Source organism: Pseudorasbora parva, chromosome 7, assembly GCF_024679245.1.
Source record: "Pseudorasbora parva isolate DD20220531a chromosome 7, ASM2467924v1, whole genome shotgun sequence".
In the NCBI taxonomy this organism is placed as follows: domain Eukaryota; kingdom Metazoa; phylum Chordata; class Actinopteri; order Cypriniformes; family Gobionidae; genus Pseudorasbora; species Pseudorasbora parva.
Window position 1 is genome coordinate 31016444 of NC_090178.1, and position 16064 is coordinate 31032507.

The window sequence follows — 16064 nt, forward strand, 5'->3', positions numbered from 1 at the left end:
GCGACTGTTGACATTTCACAATTGAGATTGCCAGCTTCTCATGCTTTGATTTATGCAGCATATATCTGCTGCAAATGCAACCATGTTCCCCTCTGTCCCAAACACGCGTGCATATTAATAACATGTTCTGTATAAGTATAGTTCACATGATAAATGTAACATTAAAGTTAAGATACGCTTTTAGTTTTAATTATTTAAACAGGCCTTTAAAGCTTGGGCAAAAATTTGCTCACACTGAATTAAAGCCACAGTGCATTGTTTTGATGAAAATTGACATAATTAATATTGACATGAAAAACGTTACGCTAATGTGTTGGACTCCGTAGACAGAGTAAGCAGGAGACATATATATGTACAGTGGCTTGCAAAAGTATTCGGCCCCCTTGAACTTTGCGACCTTTTGCCACATTTCAGGCTTCAAACATAAAGATATAAAACTGTAATTTTTTGTGAAGAATCAAAAACAAGTGGGACACAATCATTTATTGGATAATTAATTTATTGGATAGTTCAAACTTTTTTAACAAATCAAAAACTGAAAAATTTTGCGTGCAAAATTATTCGGCCCCCTTAAGTTAATACTTTGTAGCGCCACCTTTTGCTGCGATTACAGCTGTAAGTTGCTTGGGGTATGTCTCTATCAGTTTTGCACATCGAGACAATTTTTGCCCATTCCTCCTTGCACAACAGCTCGAGCTCAGTGAGGTTGGATCGAGAGCGTTTGTGAACAGCAGTTTTCAGTTCTTTCCACAGATTCTCGATTGGATTCAGGTCTGGACTTTGACTTGGCCATTCTAACACCTGGATATGTTTATTTTTGAACCATTCCATTGTAGATTTTGCTTTATGTTTTGGATCATTGTCTTGTTGGAAGACAAATCTCCGTCCCAGTCTCAGGTCTTTTGCAGACTCCATCAGGTTTTCTTCCAGAATGGTCCTCCATCCATCTTCCCATCAATTTTAACCATATTCCCTGTCGCTGCTGAAGAAAAGCAGGCCCAAACCATGATGCTGCCACCACTATGTTTGACAGTGGGGATGGTGTGTTCAGGGTGATGAGCTGTGTTGCTTTTACGCCAAACATAACGTTTTGCATTGTTGACAAAAAGTTCAAGTTTGGTTTCATCTGACTAGAGCACCTTCTTCCACATGTTTGGTGTGTCTCCCAGGTGGCTTGTGGCAAACTTTAAACGACTCTTTTTATGGATATCTTCAAGAAATGGCTTTCTTCTTGCCACTATTCCATAAAGGCCAGATTTGTGCAGTATACGACTGATTGTTGTCCTATGGACAGAGTCTCCCACCTCAGCTGTAGATCTCTGCATTTCCTCGAGAGTGATCATGGGCCTCCTGGCTGCATCTCTGATCAGTCTTCTCCTTGTATGAGCTGAAAGTTTAGAGGGACAGCCTTATAAGTCCACAACAGTATCTCGGACCTGCCTGGTGTGTTCCTTGTTCTTCATGATGCTCTCTGCGCTTTAAACGGACCTCTGAGACTATCACAGTGCAGGTGCATTTATACGGAGACTTGATTACACGCAGGTGGATTCTATTTATCATCATTAGTCATTTAGGTCAACATTGGATCATTCAGAGATCCTCACTGAACTTCTGGAGAGAGTTTGCTGCACTGAAAGTAAAGGGGCCAAATAATTTTGCACGCCCAATTTTTCAGTTTTTGATTTGTTAAAAAAGTTTGAAATCTCCAATAAATTTTGTTCCACTTCATGATTGTGTCCCACTTGTTGTTGATTCTTCACAAAAAAATTACAGTTTTATATCTTTATATCTTTATGTATTTGAAGCCTGAAATGTGGCAAAAGTTCAAGGGGGCTGAACTTTCGCAAGGCACTGTATGTATGTCCTTGACATTTTAACAGTACCATGTCCAAAAAACAAAAAAACACATGGTAAATTGACTGTGATTATTAGGGGCCAAGCCCTGAAAGGGCTGTAGCCCCTATTGTATCTGTTAGTTTCCTATATTATTATTGTTATTATTATTATTCTTCCTCCCCTATGGGAGTCAATGGCAGCCCTATGAACCATAAGTAGGAAAATGATGAAATTTGGCACACTTGTAGAGATAGTCATCAATAGTAAATGGACCAAATTTGGAGTCTCTAAGACCAACTCCATAGCGCCACCACCAGTCCAAAAATTCAACATTGAAACTGTTATAACTTTTGAACCCTTTGAGGTAGAAAAATGCCACTTAGTACACCTGATTCCTCTCATCATGCTGATCAAATTTAATATCTTACATTAAGACTCCGCCCATTACAGTAATGGCCATTTTAAAAAGTACAGTATTCAGTTTTTTTGCTACTCCTCCTTCAAAATTTGTCTAATTTTGTCCAAACTTGGCAGAGAGAATATTTGGACTGAGCCGCACAGAAATGACTGAACAGAATTTTTTGGACCCTTGGGAAAAAAAAAAGTTATGATGTCTCGAAGTTAACAAGGTTGACCCAAAATTGGTTCTGAGGCTGTATCTCGGCCAAACTTTGACCAATCAAAACGAAAATTGGTATGCTTCATCAGACCCATGATCTGAGGAGCCATGCCAAAGTTGGGAACAGCGCCACCTAGGGGTCATGAGATATGAAAAAAGGCTAATTTTGCCCATAACTTCCGAACGGTTTGTCAGAAAATCATAATATTGGTGTCTATGGATTCCTCGTGTCATGCTGAATCTGGTGATATCAGATATGTTAGGATCGGATGAATCACGTGACCGCCATTTTGAATTTTGTCATAAAATGTGATATCTTTTATAATATTTGACATATCTGCACACAATTTGGTATGCATGACCGTCATCATGTCCCGAATGTACATGAGAAGTTTCAGAATAGCGCCACCTAGTGTTCCAGAGATATACGATTTTTTGCTAAAACGTTTATAACTTTTGAAAACATTATCTATATTCTATATAATTTATGTCATTTTGTTCTCTGGATTTTGCAGATTTCGACGATGTCTCATTTGTCATTTTCCAAACATGTGACTGTCTGCCATATTGAATAAAGTGAAAAAACGTTTTTTCGCTACTCCTCCTTCAAATTTTGTCCAATTTTGTTCAAAATTGGCTCACAATAAATATGGAGTGAGCCGCACAGAAATGACTGAACAGATTTTTGATATTCGCTACCGTTCCGGAGAAATCCACCTCTGAAGTTGAACTTGCCTGTGTTTGTGTCTTTATGCTAATTAGCTTAGCATTCTAAATGGTTATTTGCAAAAATGTTCTTCCGTTCCAGACATTAATTACTTCTAAGAATGATTTCAAGCAATTTTTCACAAAAAATATATAATGTTCATTAAATCCAAAAATCTTAATTTTGAGATAATTTCTAATTTTAACTATGGACCTATGGCATGTCAATGAACGCGTGGCTTCCCTATGGCGCAATGAGATGAGTGTCAGACACCGGATTGTGAGGTTATGGGTTCGAGTCCCATGGGGGACAGCTTTATAAAAATGTGTGTAATGTTGTCATTTAGTGGCAAAAGCTGCAGTTCTGCCTTCGAAATCTCAAGCCTTTATAAAATTAAACAAACCAAAGTATGAGTGGTCTGCTGTTTAAAGCAACAGGCTAAAGCTTTGAAGATTGATTGGTCAAATTCAATGTGTAGTAAGTAAAGTTAAGTTATGTTGTTTAAGCATGTGAATTAGGCAATGTAAAAAAGTTTCCTAATAATATCCAAAGTCCAAAAAAAGCCAAGAAGAGCCATAATGGGCTTGGCCCCGCAATTGCTGCTAGCAGCTATATTAATTATTATTATTCTTCCTCCCTATGGGAGTCAATGGCAGCCCTATGAACCGTAAGTAGGAAAATGATGAAATTTGGCACACTTGTAGTGATGCTTATGAAAAGTAATTGGACCAAATTTGGAGTCTCTAAGACCAACTCCATAGCGCCACCACCAGTCCAAATATTCAACATTGAAACGGTTATAACTTTTGAACCCTTTGAGGTAGAAAAATGCCACTTAGTACACCTGATTCCTCTCATTATGCTGATCAAATTTAATATCTTACATTAAGACTCCGCCCATTACAGTAATGGCCATCTTAAAAAGTACAGTATTTAGTTTTTTCGCTACTCCTCCTTCAAAATGTGTCTAATTTTGTCCAAACTTGGCAGAGAGAATATTTGGACTGAGCCGCACAGAAATGACTGAACAGAATTTTTTGGACCCTTGGGAAAAAAAAAAAGTTATGATGTCTCGAAGTTAACGAGGTTGACCCAAAATTGGTTCTGAGGCTGTATCTCGGCCAAACTTTGACCAATCGAAACAAAAATTGGTATGCTTCATCAGACCCATGATCTGAGGATCCATGCCAAAGTTGGGAACAGCGCCACCTAGGGGTCATGAGATATGAAAAAAGGCTACTTTTGCCCATAACATCCGAACGGTTTGTCAGAAAATCATAATATTGGTGTCTATGGATTCCTCGTGTCATGCTGAATCTGGTGATATAAGATATGTTAGGATCAGATGAACCACGTGACCGCCATTTTGAATTTTGTCATAAAATGTGATATCTTTTATAATATTTGACATATCTGCACACAATTTGGTATGCATGACCGTCATCATGTCCCGAATGTACATGAGAAGTTTCAGAATAGCGCCACCTAGTGTTCCAGAGATATAAAATTTTTTGCTAAAACGTTTATAACTTTTGAAAACATTATCTATATTCTATATAATTTATGTCATTTTGTTCTCTGGGTTTTGCAGATTTCGACGATGTCTCATTTGTCATTTTCCAAACATGTGACTGTGCGCCATATTGAATCAAGTGAAAAACAGTTTTTTCGCTACTCCTCCTTCAAATTTTGTCCAATTTTGTTCAAAATTGGCTCACATTAAATATGGAGTGAGCCGCACAGAAATGACTGAACAGATTTTTGATATTCGCTACCGTTCCGGAGAAATCCACCTCTGAAGTTGAACTTGCCTGTGTTTGTGTCTTTATGCTAATTAGCTTAGCATTCTAAATGGTTATTTGCAAAAATGTTCTTCCGTTCAAGACATTAATTACTTCTAAGAATGATTTTAAGCAATTTTTCACAAAAAATTATATAATGTTGTTCATTAAATCCAAAAATCTTAATTTTGAGTTAATTTCTAATTTTAACTATGGACCTATGGCATGTCAATGAACGCATGTCTTCCCTGTGGCGCAATGAGATGAGCGTCAGACACCGGATTGTGAGGTTATGGGTTCGAGTCCCATGGGGGACAGCTTTATAAAATTGTGTGTAATGTTGTCATTTAGTGGCAAAAGCTGCAGTTCTGCCTTCGAAATCTCAAGCCTTTATAAAATTAAACAAACCAAAGTATGAGTGGTCTGCTGTTTAAAGCAACAGGCTAAAGCTTTGAAGATTGATTGGTCAAATTCAATGTGTAGTAAGTTAAGTTAAGTTAAGTTATGTTGTTTAAGCATGTGAATTGGGCAATGTACAAAAGTTTCCTAAAAATATCCAAAGTCCAAAAAAGCCAAAAAGAGCCATAATGGGCTTGGCCCCGCAATTGCTGCTAGCAGCTATATTATTGTATATTGTGTTTTATGTTGTCCTGCAGTTGTAAAGAAGATGCACAGAAATCATCTGATGCTTGTAATCCAGTTCTTCAAATGAGAGCATTGGAGCATCTCACCTTAACGGTAAGACCTGTATTTAATTTATTGCATTATTTTATTAGCTTTTTTCAAAATCTTGCATTTGGGAAATTTTTAATACCTTTTAAGTTTCATACCTAAACAAACATCCAGGAACTAATGAACCTGTGTCTTTTAACCACATATACATATACAAAAGGTTTAGTACAGAGCATTTTCACTTGCAAAGAAACCCTGTCCCACCTGCGTTCAATCTGTTTGTGAGCCAGCAGCTCTGGTGTAATGATTGAATCAGTGCATTACTGTGGCCATGCAGCACACGTTTAGCTTCCAGCTATCAAGGTAATGTTGCAGAACCTCTTCTCAAGGTGGCCTGTGCACCTGCAGTCACCTTGGCAACAGAAATTTAAGGCCACTTCCTGAGATTCAGAGAGGGTCTGCATTTGCATTAGACATCCTGGGGAACTGATGATGCTCACCTTTTTTTTGCAGTGTTCAGCTGATCAGTTAAGATGCTCAGTTCGATGGTTTAAAATGCCCCTATTCTGAAATTTTGAAAATACTTTATAGGATAACCTTTCATGTAGTGTGTAACATATTTCTAATTGAATGAAAACATCCTGCAACGTTTTTAAAGGGTGGTAAAACAAATTCTTTCGAAGGCTTGATTGTGTTTTTGGGGGTTGCACTATAACATGTGTTTATGCTCTGTTTTTAAGAAATTGCATTATTTTTCATATATTTTACATTTATTCTACACTGCTCTGACCCTCCTTGTAAAAATGGTGTGATGGTTCCTGGGTTATGAAGTCGGTCCCTCAAAAATACGCAATGGGTTCAGATTGGTTAGCTGGCCCAGCTGTGTTCTGATTCGCTAACCGCCTAGTGCACATGTTTGTTGAACGGTGAGTTACCACGGGCTTTGGGTGGGACGGGAGCGCCGCAATTATATGATTCAGATTTCAACGCTGACAGGGAGTCAGAGCCTGCTGGATTTACAACACAAGATTATCCACTTCACCTGATAAATGTAATGTGACTGCGTGAGGGAACAGGATCGAAAATGGTTGTATTAATTGATCGTTAATGTTATCACGGGCTGTGGGTGATCTGCACCGCCATTAAATGTTTACAACACTGATGAAGCCTGCTGGATTTACAACACAGGATCCTCCACTTCTCCTGATATAGGGTGAATTGGGTGATTAGGTGATTGGGACACTTTTTGGCATTAAGATGACTTGGGAAAAAGTGTCCCAATCACCCTGAATTCACCTTATGTGACATTATGTGAGGGAACAGGGTAGAAAATGGTTGTGTTAATTGATTGGTGAAGTTATGACGGGCTGTGGACATCCGTGTCACCGGTGTATGTTTACAACACTGACGGAGATGGGGCATGCTGGATTTACAACCTAAGATCATCCACTTCTCCTGATATATGTGACTTTTTTGTGACATTTGAAACCTAAAATAAACATAAAAAATGCCCTAGAATTAATAATTAAATTAACCTTGCCATAGTTAAATAAAAAGAGTTCAGTACATGGACATCACATACAGTGACTCTCAAACACCATTGCCTCCTCCTTCTTATGTAAATCTTGTTTGTGAAAAACACCACAGAAAAACAGGCTATTTTCACCATAATGCCACGTGACACAATTGCTGGGATCCTTAATATGTATGCCCCTAACATTTGCATGTCATGTTCATTGTCAGGCGGAACTGCGCAGTGTGCAGCCGTCGGGAGTTCAGTAGATAAACAAGCGTCACGCAAGGATAGCGAAAACGATAGATCATGGAAATAAATGTCATGTTCCAAGCTGTGCAAGGGACGTGAGGACTTTTCATAGCCTTCCCACAGATAAAAAAATGTCAACAGTCATGGTTGATGATTATTTACAATCGGATACCGCAACAATTTAATTCAAAGTTATTTGTTTGCTCGGCCCATTTCACTACGGAGGGGTTTTCTAACCCTTTTCTAACCCCTGGGGCAATATAGCAGGATTTGCTCAGCGTCTAAAACTGAAGAAAGGGGCTATTCCAAACATATTCCTGCAAACAGTAAGTAGTGATTTTATCCACTTCTTGACTGTCGAACCCATTTCTGATTAAATTGAAGGTTTCTTAGTAAGACATCATTACGATAATATCCCGTGTTGTCTAGATCTATCGATGCCGATCTCTGGAGGAGATCAAATTGTCCCACAGACTTTAGAAAGTAAGTGCTGAACCGGCCATGATAAAGTTTTAGCTCCTGTTCAAGATTAGCATCCTCCCCTTCAGACTCTCTGTTCTATAAGACTGGCTGCACCCAAAACCTTCTTCTCGGTCCTTTAAATAAAATGAAAAGCTCGTCTTCACTGAATGATGAAGTGCCCGTGTTTTCTCAGCTGTCACCGCAAATGTTTTGGAATGTTGGAGCTCTGAAACGTCGCAAATTCGTGTTGCGGCTGACGTGAATGGTTTTGACGGGAAATATTCGCATGCGAAATATTTGCTTTTTCGTTACACGTCCAGTGTGAAAGGACCTTTACTCTCCAGCAGCAAACACACAACTAGTCTCTGTGGCTACTTTATATAAACTGCACTGGCAAGTGCTATAGCCAATAAGAACACAGCATGCGTTGCCGCTGGCATGTGATTGGTTTGTGGCAAAACGTAAGAATACTACACATCTAAGTTGAAACAATAGTCATTTGACAAGGCTTAGTAAATTTGTTAAATAAATATACATTTTTGAGAACTGAAGTATGATTATTTTGCAGCGGGTGAGCAGTAAACATGACACTGACTATTTTGAGAGGCTTCTACATTACTTTGTTTGGCTAAATAAATCGACTTTTAAATCAGGACTCTACTGTCAAATTGTAACGTTACTGTAAACAACATATTTACGTGCTACCCAGTTCAGTTTGTGATTTGAAGTTAAAAAGTTATCATTGTAAAATCCATGATGGATGGTATATAGTGTTAGCTGAGCAGTGAAACAGCCAATCAGAGCAGAACTCTGCATTAATATTCATGACCCTTCTAAATAAGGCAAAAACAGAGCATTACATCCTAGGGACAATTTCTAGGGTTGTAAATGGACCTGTAAAACTGTATCTGGACAGTTTTTGACCTTAAATAAGCCGAAATAACCTCTATGTAGATATCAGAAATTTTTTTTAAAATATTGTTTCAAATCATTCTAGGTCACCTTTAAAAGACACTGAGCTCAGTCAGTCTTTCTCACTCACTCAGGCTCTGGCAAAGTGCCAGTCAATGCTTTAAAGCAGATTTAAATTTTTGAATTTGGCAGTTGATCACTAAACGTTCTAATCACATATATGTGATCGTACGCTGCAGGGACCAGCACAGAATGTGATCGCACGTGTCTGTGTGAACAAACTGTTTTGCAGAGCCCAACAGCATTGTCATCTGTTTACTTCCTAGCTACAACGTACAATTAACAATGCAAACTATTGCAGGAAAACACATCCACGAAAAATAAATCATACTTGCAGGTTGTGGTCAGTAAACAGCTTCTGTTTTTAAAACTGCAACTGCTCCATCTTTCAAGACAAACCGTTTTGCGAACCCTGCATAGAACTCGCAACGATTGTGAGCTTTCCTCCGTAAAATGTGCAGCACAGAGAGCGAGATTTGGGTAATAATTGTGAGGTACCGAGTTAAAAATAAATTAACCATTGATCCCTAATTCTCCATCCCTAGGAAGACTACACAAAGTGGACCTGCAATCCGGATAAAAATAATAACGTTTCGTCAGCAACTAACTATACCATAACAACTAATCTTCACAGCAATGAAAAATGTCCTCGCCCCCTTAATTTAATATTCTCAGAGGAGGGGGTTTATGTAAATATTGGGGTTAGTGATGTCAGGAACCCTGGAGGAAAAGGCTGTAGTTCCCTACTGGCCGTTTGCTGTAGTCCTTCGAAATTGATTTTTTAAAAGCAAATATCTCCCTTTGCTTTAAACTTTGAATGTTGTAACTGCAGGTGTTGTTTATGCTCAAACAGTTTATGCAACATTGCACACTAGCTAAAGTTAGAAAAGTGAAATCGTGTTTTACCACCACTTTAAATCTGTAAGTGCTGCGTATATAAAGTTATTGTCTCTCAAAAGTAAGAGTCGACTCACAAGCCATTTCGTTGTGACATCAAGACAAAACATTAGCATATGGCTTTAACGTCCACGTATTGCGCACAGACACCATGGAAAACTTGAATCGCCTCAAACACTGCAGCGGACACTGGATAGCGTTATGTCGAGAAGATGCTGTGCTCTACAATGTGTTTTGGGTATCATATTATGTAAGTATGCTAACCAGCTAACTCAACGCTATTACTGTCTTACTAAAATACTACTGTAAATCAGCTGTGGACTGCAGTATTACCTTAATCTGTGTCTATTAATGCAGATTATGTTTACTCAAAGTAGTAAGAATTACAGACAAAGGATGGAGCAAGATTTGTTTGGCAAACTTTTATGTTACATCAGTCGTTCACGTTAGTGCTTGGCGTATGCGCGGATATTGGTACAGTTTCCACATGTGCACCGCATAGATTAGCAACACACAGGTTGATGGACGCACACTTGTTAATGTTGATGGTTAGGAGTTGCAAATTAGAGGGCTGCATTGGGATTGAGTCCCGCCGGGTCCCGCGGGACCCAACGCAAATCTCGCGGGAGCAAGCAGTTTGAATTTTGCTGCGGGCGGGAATGGGCGGCTAAAAAAACACAGCGGGATAGGGAGGTTGCCTAGCGCCATGATGGAGATGTCAATAGATGATGTAGAAAAGAACCTCAAACGAGGTATTTACAGCACAAAAGCTAAGCAAGGAAAGTCTGACATTTGGAGAAGTTTTTCAATTGTTTGTGATAAAGATTGAAAGGAGCTGGACTTTGTTCATTGTGACAAATGTGCAAAAATACTCATCTACAATAAGCACAAATCCGGCACATCTGGGTTGAGGTGACACACCTGCTCTGTTCTCCCCGGTCAAAGTTTTCACGTAGCCTAGTTTATCATATTATTATTTTAATTTTATTAATTTTATTAATTTAATTTTAATTAATAATAATAATAATAATATGTCTATTTTTATGTGCAAAGTTTTTGATAAAAACTAAATTATATTTGAATATAGTGTTTTGTCTTTATTTTAATTTGATTTTTTTACATGCAGGCCAGGGAAACGAAACAAACAACCCCATGAATCTCTTTAATAATATCAATACAAATAGGCCTACGTGGTTTTTTTTTTTTTCCTGCGTGACGGGAGAAGACAGAGTTTCTCAGAGTTTTGCAGGTGCGGGCGGGAGTGTAACACATACATTGCGGGAGCGGGCGGAAATGGTCAGAAATTCGGCGGGCGGGAGCGGGATGAAGAAAACAGTCCCGCACAGGACTCTATTGCAAATATCTCATAATGTACCTCAAACTATCATTACCGATTTTAACTCGTGCTTGGATAGGTATAAAATCGATGTCATTGCATTTACATTGTAATATCGCTGAGCATTAGGAAGCGAGCCTCTGGACTGAGCTGAAGTTCAGTTATGGTAATGAGGGCTTGTTTCCGAAATACGCGCTGTACACTGTAGACCAATCACAACAGACTGGGCCATCTGACCAATCAGAGCAGAGTAGACTCTTAGAAACGAGAGATTTACAGAGACTGATTCAGCCGTTGAGACGTTTGAAAATTATTAAACATTGTGGTGATGTGCAATGCATATTATAAGAATATTAAAGTGTTTTTTAACCTTTAAATGTAAACCTGTTGTTGGAGAAATTTGCAAATAGCATAAAAGGGCACTTTAATCAGTAGGTGTTTCTCAATGTCAAGGATGCTTCCTTGGAAGGACGGATCCTTCAAAGTCACTTCCTTCAGAGGCTAGGCGAGGCTCCTCTTTAGCATTCGGAGAACACATAAATGGAACAGGCTAGCAAGTGCACGTCATTGTGTCATTACGTCAGTAAAAAGGTCCGTTGGCCATCAATAACGTTATGTGTAACGTTATTTGTATTTTTTAAATATCAATACAGTAGTAATTTGTACCGGTATTTAAACGTTAAACTTTACTTATATTTACTACGGTTATAACAAATGTTTGGTAACGTAAATAAAAGCATTGTGGCAAGCAGCGAGGTGAGGGTCCGTGAGAGCTGCCGGTGGAGTGATAATGAGCGGCAGCTGATCGCCGCCACACCGGTCTCGGCTCACGGCAGTGACAGGAGTATAATTGGAGGAGCATGGAAGACGAGAGAGGACCAGGCCTGGACTTTATGTTATGGTTTGTTTATGTTTTATTATCTGTGTGCGGGCAATCGCCTGTGAGGGGGCTATTATAAAGTTGTTGAACGTTTGCCGGTTCCCGCCTCCTTCCTTCCCATCTACAAACCCCGATACAAGCATATTTGCCCCGTTCACGCTCCGAGTCCGACTCCGGGAACGTCTGATAGCAAAGCTGCGCGCATAGGATTGTGGGTGATTTGAGAACTCAAAGTGCGCGAAGGCTACTCATATGCATCCTTTCCTGTATATGACATATTTTTCGAACGAAGTACTCAGTCCTTGGTTGAATTCCGAGGATCCTCGACATTGGAACAGTCCTTCGTCGGATGTCGATGACGTAGCATCCTTAGAATTCTGGCTTCCGAGGATCCTTCTTTGACATTGAGAAACGCCTAGTGTACTGTATCTTTAGCATTTAGCTTATGGTTGTGTATAGAATTTAGAGCAAGAACTAATAATAAAACTAGCAAAAACTTAATTTGCAGCCTATTAACATTAGCAAGATCAGTCCCGGAGCACGCCCTGTGTGAACAAAAGGCAGGACCAATGCCGTAAGGGGTGTGTCATAGTGATGACACTAAAGCTGAGACCAGCTTGGCCAGCTTAGTGGAACTGTGGTTTCTTAAAAGAGAAAACGCAGACCACAAGCACACTTAAAAGGTTAGTTCTGTGAGTGAGCGACGCCTTGTGGTTCCATCCCAAAGAGGCATGAAATCACTCTCATGGACATTTTCCTGGACCGTTCCCACCTGGTGGAATGAACTGCCAATCTCAATTCGTTCTGCTGAGTCTGTAGGCATTTTTAAGAAACAGCTTAAGACACATTTTTTCCAATTGCACCTGACCAATAAAGAATAGCACTTAACTATCCATTTAAATTTCGTTTGTTTGTCCAAAAAATAAAAAATTGTTTGTGTACTGTGCTCGATTAACTGAGAATTCTTATAGCTCTTACAGGTTGTTGGCCTTGTTTGTTTCGTTGCTTCTGTCGCTTTGGATAAAGGCGACTGCTATATGATTAAATGTTATGTAATGTAGTTCACCCAAAAATAAAATGTATGTCATTAATGACTCACCCTAATGTCGTTCCACACCTGTTCATCTTCGGAACACAGTTTAAGATATTTTATGTGTAGTCCGAGAGTGTATCCAAGTGTATGCACACTATACTGTCCATGTCCAGAAAGGGAATAAAAACATCATCAAAGTAGTCCATATGTGACATCAGTTAGTTCATTAGAATCTCTTGAAGCATCGAAAATACATTTTGGTCCAAAAATCACAAAAACTATGACTTTATTCAGCATTGTCTTCTCTTCCGCGTTTGTTTTCAAACCTCAAATAAAGATTCAAACGGAAATCAGCGTATTGATTCATGATTCGGATCGCCAATGTCACATAATTTTAGCAGTTTGACACGTGATCCAAATCATGAATCAATCCCCTATACACGTCCTTCTCAAAAAATTAGCATATTGTGATAAAGTTCATTATCTTCCATAATGTAATGATACAAATCAAACTTTCACATATTTTAGATTCATTGCACACCAACTGAAATATTTCAGGTCTTTTATTGTTTTAATACTGATGATTTTGGCATACAGCTCATGAAAACCCAAAATTCCTGTCTCAAAAAATTAGCATATCTTGAAAAGGTTCTCTAAACGAGCTATTAACCTAATCATCTGAATCAACTAATTAACTCTAAACACCTGGAAAAGATTCCTGAGGCTTTTAAAAACTCCCAGCCTGGTTCATTACTCAAAACCGCAATCATGGGTAAGACTGCCGACCCGACCCTGTCCAGAAGGCCATCATTGACGCCCTCAAGCGAGAGGGTAAGACACAGAAAGAAATTTCTGAACGAATAGGCTGTTCCCAGAGTGCTGTATCAAGGCACCTCAGTGGGAAGGAAAAAGTGTGGCAAAAAACACTGCACAACAAGAAGAGGTGACCGGACCCTGAGGAAGATTGTGGAGAAGGACCGATTCCAGACCTTGGAGGACCTGCGGAAGCAGTGGACTGAGTCTGGAGTAGAAACATCCAGAGCCACCGTGCACAGGCGTGTGCAGGAAATGGGCTACAGGTGCCGCATTCCCCAGGTCAAGCCACTCTGGGCTATAGAGAAGCAGCACTGGACTGTTGCTCAGTGGTCCAAAGTACTTTTTTTGGATGAAAGCAAATTTTTCATGTCATTCGTAAATCAAGGTGGCAGAGTCTGGAGGAAGACTGGGGAGAAGGAAATGCCAAAATGCCTGAAGTCCAGTGTCAAGTACCCACAATCAGTGATGGTCTGGGGTGCCATGTCAGCTGCTGGTGTTGGTCCACTGTGTTTTATCAAGGGCAGGGTCAATGCAGCTAGCTATCAGGAGATTTTGGAGCACTTCTTCCATCTGCTGAAAAGCTTTATAGAGATGAAGATTTCGTTTTTCAGCACGGCCTGGCACCTGCTCAGAGTGCCAAAACCACTGGTAAATGGTTTACTGACCAGGGTTTTACTGTGCTGCTACTCTCCTGACCTGAACCCCATAGAGAATCTGTGGGATATTATGAAGAGAAAGTTGAAAGACGCAAGACCCAACACTCTGGATGAGCTTAAGGCCGCTATCGAAGCATCCTGGGCCTCCATAACACCTCAGCAGTGCCACAGTCTGATCGCCTCCATGCCACGCCGCATTGAAGCAGTCATTTCTGCAAGAGGATTCCCGACCAAGTATTGAGTGCATAACTGAACATAATTATTTGAAGGTTGACTTTTTTTGTATTAAAAACACTTTTCTTTTATTGGTCAGATGAAATATGCTAATTTTTTGAGATAGGAATTTTGGGTTTTCATGAGCTGTATGCCAAAATCATCAGTATTAAAACAATAAAAGACCTGAAATATTTCAGTTGGTGTGCAATGAATCTAAAATTTATGAACGTTTCATTTTTATCATTACATTATTGAAAATAACTTAATCACAATATGCTAATTTTTTTGAAGGACCTGTATAGTGTGCATACACTTGGATACACTCTCGGACTAAATATAAAATATCTTAAACTGTGTTCCGAAGATGAACGGAGGTCTTACGGGTGTGAAACGACATTAGGGTCAGGAGTTAATGACATCAATTTCGTTTTTGGGTGAATTAACCCTTTAAGACGCTGCAGAGACATTACATGTCACATCCTGATGTCAAGTGTCTTTACGGGACGTGTGTGTGAACGAACGCACGCACGCACAGGTTAAGGTTATATCTGTCCATCCATCCACCATTCAATTCATCCCTTCTTACATCCCTCCATCGATCCACTAGTCAATCTCTCCACCAGTCAGTCCATCCATCCATCCATCCATCCATCCATCCATCCATCCATCCATCCCCTTCCATCATCCCCTTCCATCCATCCCCTTCCATCATCCCCTTCCATCCATCCCCTTATCAATACATCCATCCATCCATCCATCCATCCATCCATCCATCCATCCATCCCCTTCCATCCATCCATCCATCCATCATCCCCTTCCATCCATCCATCCATCATCCCCTTCCATCCATCCCCTTATCAATACACTCATCCATCATCCATCCATCCATCCATCCATCCAATTCTTCCCTTCCATCCATCCCTTTATCAATACACTAGTACATCCATTGATCCATCCATCTACCATTCAATTCTTCCCTTCCATCCATCCTTTTTTCAGTACACTAATCCATCCATCTGTCCATCAGTCCATCCATCTATCCATCCATTTAATCATTTAGCAGATGCATTTATTTAGTTTATTAGTGGAAGTAGTTACTTTGTGCAGTTGTTGTTCAGTTGTTGTTGGCCTGTGTGGGGTCAATGGCGCTGAGTCTGTACACTCAGAGCCGGGGCTGCCACATCAGATGGCCCCATACGACATGTCGATTTTAACGGGTCACTAAGCACAGTTAAACCTCTCCACTCCTGGTTTCCTAATGCACAGACCTCCCATGTTCAGAAAGCAGACAGACTTTCCCTCATAAGAGAGTGATATTGTCTTTCAGATGCTTGATGAATTGGATACATTTGTATTCATAATGTGCCATGTGCTGTGGGATTTGATGTCCCTGTCTCAGAAAGCATGGATTTTGGAA

General features: G+C 39.7%; 1 protein-coding gene across 2 annotated transcripts in view; it reads left to right on the plus strand.

Annotated features, from left to right (window-relative positions):
• Nucleotides 1–16064, plus strand: part of rapgef5b (Rap guanine nucleotide exchange factor (GEF) 5b) — a 92957-nt gene that overhangs the window by 11964 nt on the left and 64929 nt on the right. For both annotated transcript variants that reach the window (XM_067449056.1, XM_067449057.1), the window contains exon 6: nucleotides 5599–5680. In XM_067449056.1, the coding sequence (XP_067305157.1) occupies nucleotides 5599–5680 (82 nt within the window). The remainder of the gene's footprint in view (nucleotides 1–5598; nucleotides 5681–16064) is intronic.